The sequence below is a fragment of the Alligator sinensis genome, unplaced genomic scaffold (assembly GCF_000455745.1).
Source record: "Alligator sinensis unplaced genomic scaffold, ASM45574v1 scaffold262_1, whole genome shotgun sequence".
NCBI classification, from domain to species: domain Eukaryota; kingdom Metazoa; phylum Chordata; order Crocodylia; family Alligatoridae; genus Alligator; species Alligator sinensis.
Genome location: NW_005841904.1, coordinates 3,555,240 through 3,571,394, shown reverse-complemented (window position 1 = coordinate 3,571,394; position 16,155 = coordinate 3,555,240). Strand labels below are relative to the sequence as shown.

The window sequence follows — 16,155 nt, the reverse complement described above, 5'->3', positions numbered from 1 at the left end:
TGCTGAACTAGCTGCAGAATCTTCACTCATAGGTGTAAGGTAGGGCACAAATAACCAATGTATCAGACCTAGGGATCAAGGGGATCCTGCCAAACTAGGAGACATCTGTACACTCCCAAACCAGATCTGGCTGAGCATGTCCCAGACTACTGTCTGGCTTTGCTGAGATTGTTTCTAGTGTAGTTGGCAACTAGAATGACTGATACTTTACAGAGACCCTAGCCCTAAATCCTAGAGACTCAGCAGCCTTTAATAGCAGATACATCTTGAAGCACATAGGCTCAATCTTGTGATTTGTGATCTTACACTGGGGTCTCCTGTCCAGCACACTCTTCTGAGAGCTGGAACTCATAATCCAAGATTTATCCCAAGACTCCATTCCCAGCTCCTTAGACTCCCACCAGTGCTTAAACATGCACTTCTCAGAATTGCACCAGTGATGTCAGCCTTCTGGTTCACACTCTGACTGTTTGGGAGGCACCTGACTGCTGTAAGCAAACACTTACAAATACAGAAAAGCTTTGCACAACATTTTTGATCATGTTATGGAAAATCACCTTTACTGGAAGTTTTCAGGTACTGCTCCAACCTCTGGATCTGCCTCTGGTTAGATATAGCATATCCAACATTTGTACATGGGTTTGGATGAGAAAAACCTTGAGGTCTCTACCAGCTCTGTGAGTCTCTGATGACCATTCTACTAAAGGACAAAGTGCAAGAGTCAATAGAACTGCAGAAAAACAATAAACTCCCTTAACACAAGCCTTCTTTCTACCTCACCAGTTCTTGGAAGCCCAGGGGTGTCTGTTTACATTTCACAAGGTAGACATGCAGCTCAGGATTAGTGTTCTTTGACAATTTGTTTCTTCCTGTAACTAAACCCAGGTCCTCCCCTGCTTTACAAGCATGCTCAACTGCAGTTCCTCCAGCCAGAAAATCCCTCTGCACCTCTCTGAGTCTTTCCTTTTCAGATATTTTAACTATCCATTGTCACCTCTGTCCCTTTGTCTTGTTGCTGGTAAGTTTCCATTCACTTCCTTGCCCTCTTTCCTAGGACAGGAGGAAGAATGACCTTTCTCCAGCTGAGATGAGCCAGTTGCCTCAAGGTGATTTTAGATTCTGAGTTCTGTACTCACCCTTGTCCCTGGTTTTGCTGGGATGTGAACAGGGTGAATATGGAGAGACCGAGTCTGTTAGCAAGCCGGCAGTTCTCATAGGATATGTTAACCTGGCATGATGTAGTGCCTTGTATAGACAACCAAGGTATCTGAGATACTGAAAGCAGTACAGTCATGGTAGTATGGCACTCCACTGGACTAATTTACCCTGCTTCCCAGTGGGCACATCTACGTGAGACATTTACTTCAGAGCTGACTAATTAGCTCTGCAGTAAAATGTCACCATCTACATGGGCGGTGCTATTAGGATGGAGTAAACTAATTAACTCCATCATATGATAGTAGTGTTTGACACAAGTAGTATCCTACAGTGGAGTTTACTCCACCACAGTGCATGTGTAGATGCTGATAGGGCTGGCTGGGGCACAAGGGTGCTTCAGTGTGAGGGGCTGCCTGACGGCTACCTTCATGCACCAGCCAGCCCCTCCACAGCACGTTGAGCTGGGTCAAAGCATCCCTGGGCTGGCAGGCTGACCCCCAAGACTCCTTGCTAGCCAGGGCTGCTCTGCCCTAGCTCAACATGCTGCAGTCCTGGCCACACATGCAAACATAGTGCCCGAAAGCAATAAACTCTGACAAACTGCACTGGAGTTTATTCAGCTGCATTAATTGCACTTGTAGGTGTGCCCATTATGGGGCTAGATAAACCACATGGAGCACCATGCTACATGGTCAAGCTGGCTTGTTCAGTGCTAGTGCTGATATCTCTACCCATGTAGAGAATATGCTGGAATGTGCTGTGCATGCATGCTGAAGTGACATTTTTATAATAACAACCAGAATTCATAAACTGTACAGACAGATTCTGCTGATCATCCCAGAAACCCTGATCATGCTGGAGTATAGGAAAAGAGAATCCAGACCTTTGTGTTTTATACTTGAATGATTCTGTGTAGCTTCCAAAATTAGAAGACTTCAAGACGCACTACAGCTTTCCAGTGTTACATTACCTACTGGCTTAATAACAATTCTAATCTTAAAACTTAAGCCATGCCATATGCCAGACACCAAAAGAACTCGAAGTTCGTTATATACCTCAAGCCTCTTAATTTACCAAAAACATAAACAAAATGTGACTACATATTTTATTCTTAAAATAATCAAGTCAATTTTGCAATAACCACACAGTTAAACAGTTGCATAAAAAGACAAGTTTCTTATGCATATTTCTAATGTTATAAAATAAATTACTGGGCTGAAGCTGAGGTGGTACCATGATGCTTGCTTTTTGTTTCTTTGATATGTTCACTGAGGGTAATAGCATTGTTGAACTGAAGTTCAGTGAATTAAGGTCCTAGCATGCAGTGTGTTAGCATATCATAGTAGTGATAGAACTAGTACACTGACATTGTGTCAAATGTGGCTGCTGTTTCAATGCAGTTTTTCCTTGCTTGTTGCTATTTGTGTTGTGAGGAAATGCACTTGAGTGACTTCATCTTGTAGTTTGTGCTGGAATGTATTTATAGCATGAAGAAAGGTCCTGTTATGTCTTATCAAATCCAATCAGCTAGTCACACCTCTTAATGAAATTGCAGTAACTCGAATTGGGTAAGAATAACATAAACAGCCCAGTATTTTCTATAAGCTACATTCAGTCCCATTTTGCTCCAGTAGCAGCTCTTTCCAAGAGAAAAGATGCTGTCACAGAGTATGTGCTACACCTTGAAAGATATAATAGCTACAGTCCCCCCTACTTCTGAATGCTCCATCTACCACAAAATCAATCTGAATTCCCAGGTCTGAACAACCCCACACTTGAGTAAACATGGTTTCAGATCTGAAATTTGTGACTTAAGACATCAAGTAAAGGCTATCTGCCAGGGATTATTTCTCTAACCAATTAAATATAATTGTCTCTGAAGCAAAATACGTAAAATTGTTGAACTGTAAGTGAGGAAGAATACTCTATCCATCTAAGAGTGCTGGGAGAATTTTAGGAAGGTAAAAGGTAAGTACTCATTTGGCAGGGACATCCCTAATACTTCTAACTCAGTGGAAACTCAGGCCATGGTTATACGTCATTGCTCCTGACCCCAGATTCAGCACCAACAAAATAAGTCCTGCCCGCTTGCTCTCAACTTTAGGCTCATCAGACACTACAATTACTCAGCGCAGATGGCTCAGGTACAGCCCTATGTGGCTTGAAGTGGAGATGAATGTCCCACACATTCCCAGCACCACTCTCAGGCTCTCCCAAGACAGCTGGCCTGAGCATGTCTCTGGGACAGGTACACAGGCCTGCTCCAAGTTACCTACCTACTCTGCCTAGCTGCTGGATGCTGATGTGCCTGTGGTGGTGGAATGGGGAAGGTCTATTTTGTCAGGAAGACCTGGTCCAGGAGGGAGACTATTAGGCCTGTGAAATATGGCAAGTATTCAATTCGGATTTGTCCGATTTAAGGGGACTGATTTGATTCAGTGATTTGAATCCCTGTCCCGATTCAATTCGGACCCAGAGATTCAGCCATAGACTAAACAGGCAGCAGTCCTTGAGGAGGCTGGACACAGCTGTCTCCAGCTTCCACCACTCTACGCTGCCAGTCCGGGAGGGCATGGGAGCAGGCGTGTGCCCCCAGATCCACGCAGGGTGGGCTGGGCCAGGCTATGCTCTGGACGAGTGGTGGAAGGCACTGAGAGTGGGGGCTCTGCCCTCCCACCGCTTGTCCAGCCAGGGTGGCGGGGGGCACGGGATACAGGCACAGCAGCTCTGGGAGCAGGGTCTATGGCCTGCTGCCGCTTGCCCAGCCGGGGCAGGGCTGTTAGACCAATCATCTTTTATCTGATACTACAGTTCATCAAACTAGCCACCCAGAGTGCAGCCCTGGCTCCACCTGCCCCACGGAGTGCAGCCCAGCTCAGGCCACCCTACGTAGGTCCAGGCGCACACACCCGTTCCCATGCCATCCCAGACTGGCGGCACGCAGGAGAGTGCAGTGGTGGGAGCCCCCCTGCCTGAGTCCTGTGCCCCCCCACCCTGGCTGGGCAGCTTGTCCCAGCCCCAGCCCCAATCCCTCCCTCACTGTGGGGACATTGATCTGCCCACCCCCATGCCCCTTCCCTTCCCGCTTCGACCACCACAACAGATCTACCAGCTGGAGGCAGCTGTGTCCAGCATCCTTGAGGACTGCTGCATGTTTAGTCTATGGCCAAATCTCCGTATCAACGCCAAATCTCTCTAAATCAATTTAGAGATTTCTGATTTGATTAGGAGCTTTTACGATTCAATTTGGATTCGGAGTTTCAGCCGCCGAATCGGGCCAAATCTCCTCTGAACTGAATTGGCTGCCAAAGCTTTGCACAGCCCTAGAGACTATAGATATGCAAGAAGTTTCATGCCTTTAAACCACCACAAGTGGTCTGGCCCTCATATCTCATCTGAAAGATTGCTATCACATCTGAAAGATGGTTACAACACAGTGGGCACATCTACACACAACATTTACTGTGGAGCAGACTAATTAGCCCCGCAGTAAACATTTCTGTGTCTATACGTGCAGTGTGGGGCTGTCAGCTAGCCCCACACTGGAGTACCCTCATGCTCCAACCAGCGCCTCTGCAGCACTCTGAGCTGCTTGGAGCAGCCCCAGGCTGGCAGACTGATGCCCCAGGTGCCCTGTAAGCCAGGGCTGCTCTGACCCAGCTCACTGTGCTGCGGTCCCAGGCACACAGGAACAATAAATTCTGGAGCAATAAGTGCCAGAGTTTATTGCATCACATTATTATGCACATGTAGAGGCACCTAGTGTCTCCTGACATTGTACTGGTGTTGGTTTAGCTCTGACGGAGAAGAAAAGCTATCACCTCCAGTATTGCCCTCACTTCTGCAGTTAAGTATCACTGCTCAGAGCTCTAATCCAAACAGAAGAATTCAGCTTCCAAGACTCATTTTATAATGTACTATGATTTGTTCCTTTAAAATAAACATACTTATGATCCCCCCTCTGGAGAGATTGCTGGACAACTTGTTGTTCCAAGAACAGACTGTCTTACTGAGGTAGATGCACATAAATCCCCCAAGGGCAGTTACTGTAGGAAACGTGAATGGAACAAACACATTGTGTTTTCCATGTCTGCGCTGCACTGGGAACAGGAGTTGAGCCATTACAAAGATCATTTTCTTCCTTTCAGCCTCCTTCTCAACTGGGCCTGCTAGTTTTCATGACTGGAATTTTAGGTTGTTTTGGAAGAGAGGAAGATCAGGGTGTTCAGCTCAACTCAACCCAACCCAAGCAGTTCTTGCCAACCCAAGCAGTAGTTGTGAGTCCTCTTTCACCTAGGACTCCCATCCTGTTCTCTAGAACAGTGCCTGCTGAGAGGTGCGGGGAAAGGACTGAGTTGGGTCCTTGCTTCAGAAACACCTTGTCTTGGGATATCTTCCTTGAGGAGTTGTACAAAGACCTCTGACAACTACTTTGATCTAAGTGGTTGGCTGAGAAAGCTCAGCTGCAGGTGCATTTGCATCTTAAGTGGTTGGCTGAGAAAGCTCAGCTGCAGGGGCATTTGCAGCAGGAAAGACTCTAATTCCGCATGAAAAAAATACTGTTTTATGACTGGGAGCTGCAGTGTTTCTGCTCCAAGGGACAGAACAGCTTAACAAAGAGACTCAGATGTCAGGAAGGGTGGTTTATTTTGGTCAAGCCTTGATTTTCACATCTTTAGTAATACACTTCTTTTCCCTTATGGGGAAAAGACATTTCTCCAGGCCATTCTGGGAGAGTCAGATGTAATCAAAAGGAAGGGATCCACGAAGTAAAGCTGTCAGCAAGTGCACTATGTGCCATGAGCCAGCTGCTCTGATTCTGCTCCAAACCCCTTCTGTGCTCAGTCCCTGCTCCCAGTCAATCAGATATGAAAAGCCAGTTGAGAAGGAATGATGATATTAGAAAAACCTAATAGCATTATAAGACTAATCTCTTCCCTATGTTTAATCTTTAATAAAGTCTTATCCTGGTTGGTGCTGATGCATTCCTGGTCTATGGATATGTATAAAGTAGGCTCTGTATTGTTGGCTTCAGGCACAATTATCATTAACATGGTATAAACTAAAAATCAGTCACAATTCTTGAGCTGCTTATTGGAATGAACAGAAAGAGTTTGTTTGTTTCCCTTTTTAGGCAGGGCAGGCTGACGACAGCATGTTACACTGTGCTCCACGCTCTGTGCTGAATGGCTGGCAAACAGGAATGGCTAAACAGGAGCAGATTAAAGGGCCATTTAATCCAGTGTTTTCTCTGGCAGTAGCCAGACCCAGATGTCTAATTGCTCTACAGAGGGTAACTATGAGATAATTTGCCCCTCATGTTCAGTCTCCTCCTCATTACTAATACTTGGAAATCAACTTAAGATGTAAAGCCTGAAACTTGAAATTCAAGGTGTTGGTTAGTATTAAAAAAAAAAAAGGCTTAAGGAGGTCCTGGACCTTTTTTTTCCAAAGCAACTTCTTCCCCATGCTGCACTATCACAGCTGCCTTAAACAGGACTGCTTCGGCTATCTGTCATGCTGGTGGACCTCAGCACCATAGCAGTGCATCTCGTGTCGGGGCCTCATCGCTGATATCTCATTCTGGTGCACGTAAGTCTGAAGCTGGTCAGCTGAGACTGAGATGTTTAACTTCTCTTTGTTGAGGCTCCTCACCAAAAGCAAGCCTTGGAATCTCCTCAAGCTGTAGTTGCTTTTTTGCCTTTTCTGTTTCTCTAAAGTCGTGATTCTCAACCAGGTGTCAAGGCATGCTGGGTGCCTTGAGATCCTTTGAAGGGCCGGGTGCAGTACTGCACAATATTAGCACTGTCAGGTGTGCAAACACCTACGTGATTCACAAGATAGGCCCAGAGATTTCAAATAGGAATCCATGGTGTCAAAAGCATTCTGATCTGCTGGGGTCCTTTGAGTTCTTTGCAATAGAAGAATTGCTCTATTGTGTTTCCACAGGCAAAAAAAAATGAGTGTGAATGTTCAGAGCTGATATTTTCTGAGGAATGGCTGGAGTCTAAAAAGGGATGCCTTGAGTAATAAGCTTGAGAACCACTTCTCTAAAGGAAACTACGTTCACTGTTGCCGAGAGTATTTTGGGAACGTGATTTTTGACAGTACCACTCTTAGCAACATAGGGCGGGTCCCCACATGCAGGGGCGTGTGCTTGTAGAGGCACAAAAAGCAGTGGCACAAATTTGTGCAGCTGCTTTGTGCCCCATCGCATGCCCCTGCACATGTGCTTTGGTGCACAGCAAATTGTCCCAGATAGAGGTAAGGGGGGCTGGGGCCAGCACCTGTGCAGGTCTCAGCAGTATTACCTGGTGTTCTGGTGCAGCAGGGGTGCAGATCTGGCATCACAGGGCCTGGCCAGCAGCCAGAGCATTGCTCTGAGTGCTAGCCCTCTGTTTGTTGTGATGTATGCTATTGATATGTGGTCTGCACTTTTTTCCCAGGAGTATTTTTTTTTGCTATTACGATTTTCTGGTAGCATATTTTGCCACCATGCTGCAAATTTGCAGTGCAGTGCACATTTTCACATTCCCCACGTGTGGTTTGTGGTGCCACAAACCGCACACCCCTGCACATGGGGATTGGCCCATAGAGTTCTATCCCAGTGAGTCACACCTTATACCTAACTATAATAATGTTGTATTTACTCTACTAGAGATCCACAAATATGGGATTTATCAGGGGCCAAACAGACTTCATGACCTGGACAGCTGCTGTGATGTATACCTGAATGTGCTTTTTTAAAAATCAGCTGCTGATGCTTTGATCTTAAGGCACTGCTGTTTTGTGTCATGCCAAATGCTGGCTGGTTGGTATGTAATGCCTGAGCACTGCTGGGCTTTTCTTTTTCTGCAGCCAGGTTCTTCTGAGCACTGGAAAGCACAGCCTGTCATTCCCTATGTTAGGCTTGAATCAGCCCGCCTGTTTTCATGGCCTTTGCTCAAATAGTGGCAGAGCCAAAACTAGGGGGTTTTTTTGGAAAGTTTTTAAAGCAAAAAAATCTTTTCTGTGGTGACAGTATTCCCTGTAAGACTTTCATCGTTCCTTGAACACTCCCCCTTTCTTTTTGGGGGTGTTTCTGCCTCAGGAACCAGCCAACTAGTTTACTCAGCAATGCTTTTAGAAGCCTTTGATAAGGGTTTTGTTTGAAGCCTATGCTTCAGAGATGTTGTTTGGCCCATCGTAGCCTCTAACAGCTTGTTCCTTTTCCTGCAGCAGTTTGAGAAGGTGTGTATTGTTCAGTGCATTTTTCTGACTCAGGTGCAGGGGGTTATGGCATTCTAGCATGTTTTAGAAAGAATTAAAGCATCTGTGGCTGCCATGGTTACACCAAGTTGTTCTTCAGGTCCATATGAGGCACTGAGATCCTATGTGACATTGTCCTCTTAAATGTGTCACTTTATCATTTTTTTCCCTTTTTCTCATCTTTACCATTCCAGTGCAGCTGATTTTTTTTCATGTTCATCTAATTACTCCAGGGAATTTGGACCCCTCGCCTCATTCACTAGCTGCTTGGAAGGGGAAATATGGTTAATTTTGAGATAATATATGGAAAAGCTAGGGGGAGCATGTGGAATTGACACAAATTCCCTTCTTTCCATCTGCAAGACTGGGAGTATTACAGAAGATGTGGACACAACACACTGACCTGTTGAAATGTAACCACATCCCCCTCACTGGCCTCAAATAATTCCACTGGCTTTGCATTCATTTCAGGATCAATTCAGAGCTACTGTCTCTGTTTTCCCCCTCCATCCTCTCTCACTGACCTTGTTTAATTACAGTGTCCTCTTCCCTGTCCTCAGGCTCTCTATTGATCCTGTTCTCTGGTTTCCAACCAGTCTCTCTTGGTGCAAAAGACTTCTCCCCTGTGTTGTTTCTGCTCTGTTGACAGCTAACTGTGCTTGTACCTGTTCACCTAATTTCAAAATCCAGTTAAAATGCCATTTTACCCTCTGCTATACATCTCCATTTAATGTTTTGCTGCAGTTACCATAATTTGCCACTGTGTGTCTGGGTCGTGATCTACCTTCAGTTAGGTGCAAGCATCTCCAGAGAAACCAGTAGGGTTGCCTGAGTGCCAGGAGCAGTAGAATGAGGCCTTGTAATTGACTTATTCTATAAGGTACCGGGGACTACTTAAGAAATACAACCAACAATATAAAAAACTTGACATAACACTCTGAATATTTAAAATGCTTTACAAATAGCATCAACCTGCATAAATAAACCCTAAGCAAAGATACAACTGAGTCAGAAGATGCGTCAGCCCTGTTTTATAGATGTGGAAACAGAGGCAGTGACATTAAAGACCAGATTTAAAAAAAAAAAAAAAAAAAGAAGCAACTTCTAGTTTTTGTTGGCTATCTTTGGACACCTGAAGCCTGATTGTCCAAAGTGCTGAGGGTCTTCAGCATATCTGAAAATCCACCTTTGGGTTCTATATTTTCACTGCCAAAGCTGTGATTTATGTGAGGTTTCACAGTATGTGAGTGGCAGAACCAGGCGTAGTGCACCTCAGACTTTGAAGTCCTTAAGCTATGCTCCAAGTACTATATGGTTCTAATTTACAGTGAAATGTTTAAAGGACGGGTGTATCTCTGTAATTAAAATCAGACGCATCTTGGTTTCCCAATTAATCCCATTAGGGTCTGATTCAAGACCATTTAAACACTAGCTCAGTGGTTAAAAGTTCATTTGCCACATTGCCCTCAGTGTACTGTGACATTTAATGTCAGTGACATCCACAGGGGGACACTGACTCCATAGCTGCCAAGCAGCAGTTCTGCTCCCACATTAGGAATATTCTACTAATTTTATGACAAGTGGTCATCATATCTGCGGAATGGAACCTAGTACATGAGAGAAGCACACTTAATGAATTCTTCCATCCAGCAGTCACATAGCAGTTACACATTTTCTTTGTCACTTTTTTTACTGTTTTCATCACCCTAAAAGGGAAATTTAATTAACATGTTAGGTGTGGCCTGCATCTTATTTGTATTAAGGCTACTGTACACTGCTCTAGCACTATACAGGAGTCTTCAAATGGGTATAAATATAATTAGCTCCCACTTTAAGGTCCCTTCAGGCTGACAAACTGGTGCAGAGTGGATTTCGTATAACTGCACACTGGAGCCCCTAAGCATACTTTATTCACACAGAAATTGCAGTGGTATACATGGCACACTATAACTGTAGGCCTGCACCCAAAATATATTTTTGGGTTGCATATTCTGGCTTAAATTTATCAAAGAGAGAACAAGCTGCTAAGTGGTGCACTGAACTTCAGAGTTGTACTGAAGAAGAATTCAGGCCAGTATGCATTTTCCTTCTCACTTAGCTCATTGGGCAAGGGCCTGTTTTCCTACTGAAATTTGAAAATAAATAAGCAAGTATTTCCTGGGATAATTACCAAATGTCTACAGTTATCCAGAACCAAGGCTCTATAACTGCCAAGCAGTATTGCTGTCTATCAGAAAACTTCAGACAAATCAAGGTGAACAAGGCCTGATAGTACCTCTAATGAATCCCTAATCAAATGAGGTTCTATACATTGCCTCTGACATATGCTCCAGCACTTCATCTAGTATAGCTCAAGATGACTAAGTAGTGGGGCATGCCCTTGTGTGACAAAACCCTAGGGCAGGGGTATTCAGCCTCTGTCCTGTAGACCATGCATTCGGATTCAGGCCACTCTACCCCTCCCCCTCCCCCCCCCAATGTCTAGATCAGGGCTGCTCCACCCAACCCACCCAACTCTCCATGCGTCTAGATCAGGATTGGGCTGCATACCCCCCACAGCCAGATGGAGCCCCCCATGCTGGCCCCGCATGCAGAATTGTGCCTACTTGGCACTGCCCATCTGGCCCATGGGACACAAAGTCTGAGCACGCTGCTCTAAGGTGTTGGGGTACTCTGAAAGATACACCCTAGGCTTGTGTAAGCTTATTAGTCCCCCAGTCTGCTGAATGGATATGCACAGGTTATTAATTTACCCAGAAATCACAATTTACTACAGGCATTTCACTAAAGTAACAGAAAAACAAAAGAGCTTATTACAAGGAAGAACAAAGGGTATGAAAAAGGAAAAGTGATCAAATTCTTTGACAACAGACTATGATAAAACAAAATTGGTCCTATGTTCAGACTACCAGCTAGACATCATAAAGATTCCTGCAAAATATCTCCCAGGGTCAACCTCCCCTCAGTCACAACTAGCTCCCTCAACCAGGGACCTCCGTTCCCCCTCTCCTTGCAGCATTTCACAGGCCTATCCCTGTGGTTCTGTGATACTTTGCTTTATAAATGCAGAGCGACACTTCATTACATGGTATTTGTTATCTATTTTTCAATTGTGGAGACTAGGAAATGTCATGTATTCATCAGCATATTGTCTAAGTCACTGTTATCCCTGAGTAATTGGGCTCTTCACCTTTTCCTCCACATATGGAGTTGCAGGCAGAGTTCTGGTACACTTGGTCCTTATCAGTGTTGGTAAAGCAAAGTCCAGATTATGACAGACATCCGAATAAGCAACTGGGATGTATTAATAGCCTAGTGACAAATATCTGTACTGGGAATTGGATTTTATAGGTTCTTTAGATTAGAATTTTAATAACCAACTCAGGGGGCACATCTGCATGAGACATCACATCGCCATAGTGACGAGGTACAGTGACGTTGGTACAGTAGCGTTGGCATCATGGTTCATTGGCAGCCATGAACCATGATGCCAACGCTACTGTGCTGTAGCAATGAACTATAGCACAGTGGCTTGTTCCTACTGCACAGTAGGGTCAAAAACAACCTGTGTGCCTCTGGGACTGGGCAGTAACAGTGATTACTGTGCAATCATTTAGTACTCACTGAAGTACTAAATGACTAAAGTACTAAAGTAACTGCACAGTTGGGGACATGTGTAGACATGCTCAGTAAGAATTAGTGGCTTCAGAACAGCTTTTCCTGTCAAGGTAAGTGCTTTATAGGTGCCATCAATATACAAGCAAAAGGTGGAATAAATCAGGTGTACTTGAACACATTTAGAAGATAAGTTGATACAAGAGTCAGTGATTGAAGAAGACGATTTTTTTTTGAAGTTTCACCATTCAGCATTACTTTATCAAGATGTGTTTGTGCAGGAGTTTGTACTAAAGCCAATCTGCATCCCTGCTACATGTTGAGTCGTACTTTCCTTTAATACAGATAGTTCTTTTGAAGGGGATGAAACAGTTTGGTTGAGATAGAGATTGAATTACATAATGTATGTGTGTGTGTGTGCATATGTGGATGGGTGTGGGTAGGTGGGCATTTGAATGAGATGGAGTTGGAGTCCAAATCTCAGTCTTGTTTTCTGCATGTTTCATGTATGGAGACTTTATTTCCATCAGAGACTGGGTTGTACCAGGATTGTGCAGTGCTTCTTAGGAGGACTAGGAAGGTACCTTGAGATTTATCAAGTAGGTAGGCTGGGTAGTGGGTAGGGATTTATCAAGTAGGGACTGGCTGGGTAGTGGGTAGGAATACTGTGGGAAACAAACCATGCTTTCTAATCAGCACAATATATCCTAGGACCTACCTTGTATCTACATCCCAACACTAGGACAGAAAGAAGTGTTGGGGCACAGTGAGATAGCATCTGTACAAAGTGTAGGAGGCCTCTGTGAAGGAAGAAGTGGAATGTCCCCCTTCTCATGCCAAAAACAACTCCTCAGTATGGGAGCAGTGTGGTTGAGAAGCTGACTGTTCATGTATCACATGCTCTGTGTGGGAGCAGGAAATATCAGAATCAGGGAGCACCAAGTACAGTAATTAATCTAGGCCCACCTCTACCATTTCCTTAAAAGCAAGTTGTTTTGTGAATTACTTTTCTCCTGAGCCTGTTCCATCAATTATAAATATTTTAACACCCCAGAGATGTTCTAGAACTTATCATGGACTGACTCAGGAGAGGTGACTTTGATTCCTATAGAACAGGGCTAGGCAACGTTTTTTGGCTGGAGTGCCAAAAAACCCACAATGTCTACCTTGGAAGGTGCCGGAGTGCCGACATGCCAGAGCCCAGAGCAGCTGTTTGCAGCCTCCTAGCTGCAGCAGGCCCACGGAGCCCCGTCTGCTTGCAGCAGGGCTTGCAGCCTCCCAGTCACCTGTTGGGAGCAGCCTGGGCTCTGTGGCTGGCAGCAGTGCCTTAGAGCCCAGGCTGGTGGTGGTGTGCTGAGGAAAATGGCCTTGCGTGCCATACTCGGCATGTGTGCCGGGGGTTGCTGACCCCTGCTATAGAACAATGGTTCTTGACAGTTTTTGACCCTGACCACCACTGTGGGAGGTGCCAGCAGGTGACTTCTGGAACTAGAAATGAAAGAGCCAGAATATAGCTCTCCTGCTTTTGGTTCAGGAGGTTCAACAATTCAGTTCAATGATTTAGACATCAGTCCATATAAAGTTGGCTTGGGCAACTCTGCAAAGTACTGCCTATATTGGTGCTAGGCAGTGGAGTGCAGAGTTATCTTGACCAACACTGCACCTCTCAGTCAATATCATTAGCCTAGCCACTGTACTATACAAAAGTAACTGCTGTCTGGGAATATCATGCACAGATCATTACAACTTCTCACCAAAACACTGCCTATCAACATAGGAATATTTGGGGGCAGGGACTTGGTCAACCCAGCCATCCACTTGTCCTATATCTACTATGTGACCCATTCACAGCACCTCCATGGACCAGGTGAGAACTATTGCTGTAGAACAGACATTGAGAAGGAAAAATATTATGGACATGTGCTGTGGCATTCCATTTAGTAAATGAGTCTACTAAATGTGTAAGCAGCTGTTGCAGTTACTCTGTCTTGCTGTCCTCGAAAGCTGGGTCACTTCAGTCTTCAGTGTTTGTCTCTCATGCCCTGAGTCAAGTGTTTTGCAACGTGTTTTGTATCACTCAGTAGTTACCCATTCTGACATTGAACCAATGGCACTGACAAGATCTGTAGGGGTTCCTCCCTGTGACTTGGGCAGAGAGGGTTGCTTTGTCATCTGAAGAGCTGACAGCCCAAGTTCTGTGTTTTATTTTGACAGATGGGATGCAAAGGAAGGTGAGGACATGCCATTTCAAAAGGATGACCCTGGCAGCCAGGTGGGTTTACAGAACGTCTGTTTGACTCGCGCAGTCAAGCCTGATTACATACATGCTGTCTCAGGTAGGCTGGAGTCTCAAGACAAGGGAGCTGGAATGTTCATCTGCCTCAGTCACTGGCCTAGTTTATTAAACTAGGGAAGTCCTTTAACTTTTCTGTGTTTCCATTTCCCTTCTGAAAGTTAAGATACTATTTGCAATAATGCTTGAAAATTAAGATAATACTTGCTCAACCTAAGGAAGCCTTTGGGAATCTTTACAAGGTAAGTACTATATTGTTATTTTTAAAAAACAAACTCAATGGGCCTTTCACATTTCTCATTCCAGGGCCCCACAAGCACTGAAAACCTGAAATGTGAAGCTCCAGCTGGTGAGGAGGAGATGGAACTCAATTGCCTAGCAGACCCAGAAGAGGATGGGCAGCCATCAAGCTCCCAAGACCCTGGTGTCTTTTCATCACAGGGCCAGAAAGGTGAGAAGATTTTGTCTGCACAGGACAATCAGAGGGAGAAACAGAAAGCAGCCAAGTGTCTAGAAGGGGAGGTGTCTGTGTCAGGTATGGGTGACTCTGAGCCAGAGTCCAAGCTAAGCAAGCAAGGAATTGTAGAAGATAATGTTAAGAAGCCAAACACCACTGACACCTCTCAGCAAAACAAGTGCACAAGCAGCAGTACTTCAGAAAGCAGTACTACAAGCACTGGGCAAGCTGTTGGGCATAGCAGTAAGGAGAACATGTCATCACCCAAGGGAGACAGCATGGAAAAAAATGTACCATCAGAGAAAGAATTGATCAAAGACTCTGCAGAATGTTTCAGCGGGAAGCCCAAAGAGGCAGCAGGTGGCAGATGCAATGGGAATAAAGGACTGTTGCTGAGAAGAAGAATGGAGGAGATGACTCAAAACACTCACAATGAAGGACAAAAAATCACAAAGAAAGGAGGTGAGACTGCTGCATGTGCTGAACTTAAAGGAGAGTCTGTCTCCCCAAAAAAAGATGCCTCAGACAAAACTGGTGTATCTGAACAGAATGGAGCAAAAATACAGAGCAGAAAAGGCGACCAGCCAGAGAAGTGCAATTATAAGAACAACAGAGAAACTGAGAATTAAAAAGAATGCACTGGACTGCATGAGATTGAAGGTGAGTGCACAGCCCCTAATCTACTTTCCAAGATATTTTAGTGATCCTACATCTGCTTAATTGAATATCATGTTGTGGACCTATGCCATCATGGCATAGGTCCACAACACAAGTTTTGGGGTAAGCAGCATAATTATTTATTAAAGGTGCTCATGCCCAAGTTTCTCCAGGGTTCCAAATTACATAAATTGGCTGTGAAAATCTAAGTCTGCTCAGCGCAGTTGCCTGTCCTCTGGAATGAATGGATAAACCAGAAACCAAAGAAGTTTTTCTTATTGGTGACATGTAGCACTCACCAATTCAGGGGCTCAGACTTTGAAAATGGTCACTTGATTTTGACTCTGTAGTGAAAGTAGCTAAAATAATTAGTGTCCTATTGGCTCCATTTAAAAAATGCCTTTATGTGTATTATACATCCCTCATGAGAGCAACAATTTGGACATCAGGCCAGAGAATCATGAAGAAGGCATGTGGTTCTCTCCCCAGTGTATGAAATGCAAACAAACACATTATGTAATTATTTGTTTAGCAGCATTAATGGATATAACACTACGGCTATAAAGGAAAACAAGAACATAGATAAAGGATAAATGTCATGATTAAATGGCAAAGCTCTAGCCGTTATTGAAGCCAGATGCATGTCTCCCAAAAAATGGAAATCTAGCACCAGTGAAGATAATAGAAAGGAGTATATATTATGGCAGGCAAAAATGTAGTGAGAGAG

The 16,155-nt window shown here is 44.5% G+C and overlaps 1 protein-coding gene across 3 annotated transcripts in view; it reads left to right on the top strand.

Annotated features, from left to right (window-relative positions):
* The window catches only part of CCDC9B (coiled-coil domain containing 9B), a 97,950-nt gene that overhangs the window by 65,516 nt on the left and 16,279 nt on the right, over positions 1–16,155 (top strand). For all 3 annotated transcript variants that reach the window (XM_025197772.1, XM_025197773.1, XM_025197771.1), the window contains 2 exons: positions 14,236–14,293; positions 14,621–15,431. In XM_025197772.1, the coding sequence (XP_025053557.1) occupies positions 14,236–14,293; positions 14,621–15,400 (838 nt within the window). In that variant the 3' untranslated portion in view covers positions 15,401–15,431. The remainder of the gene's footprint in view (positions 1–14,235; positions 14,294–14,620; positions 15,432–16,155) is intronic.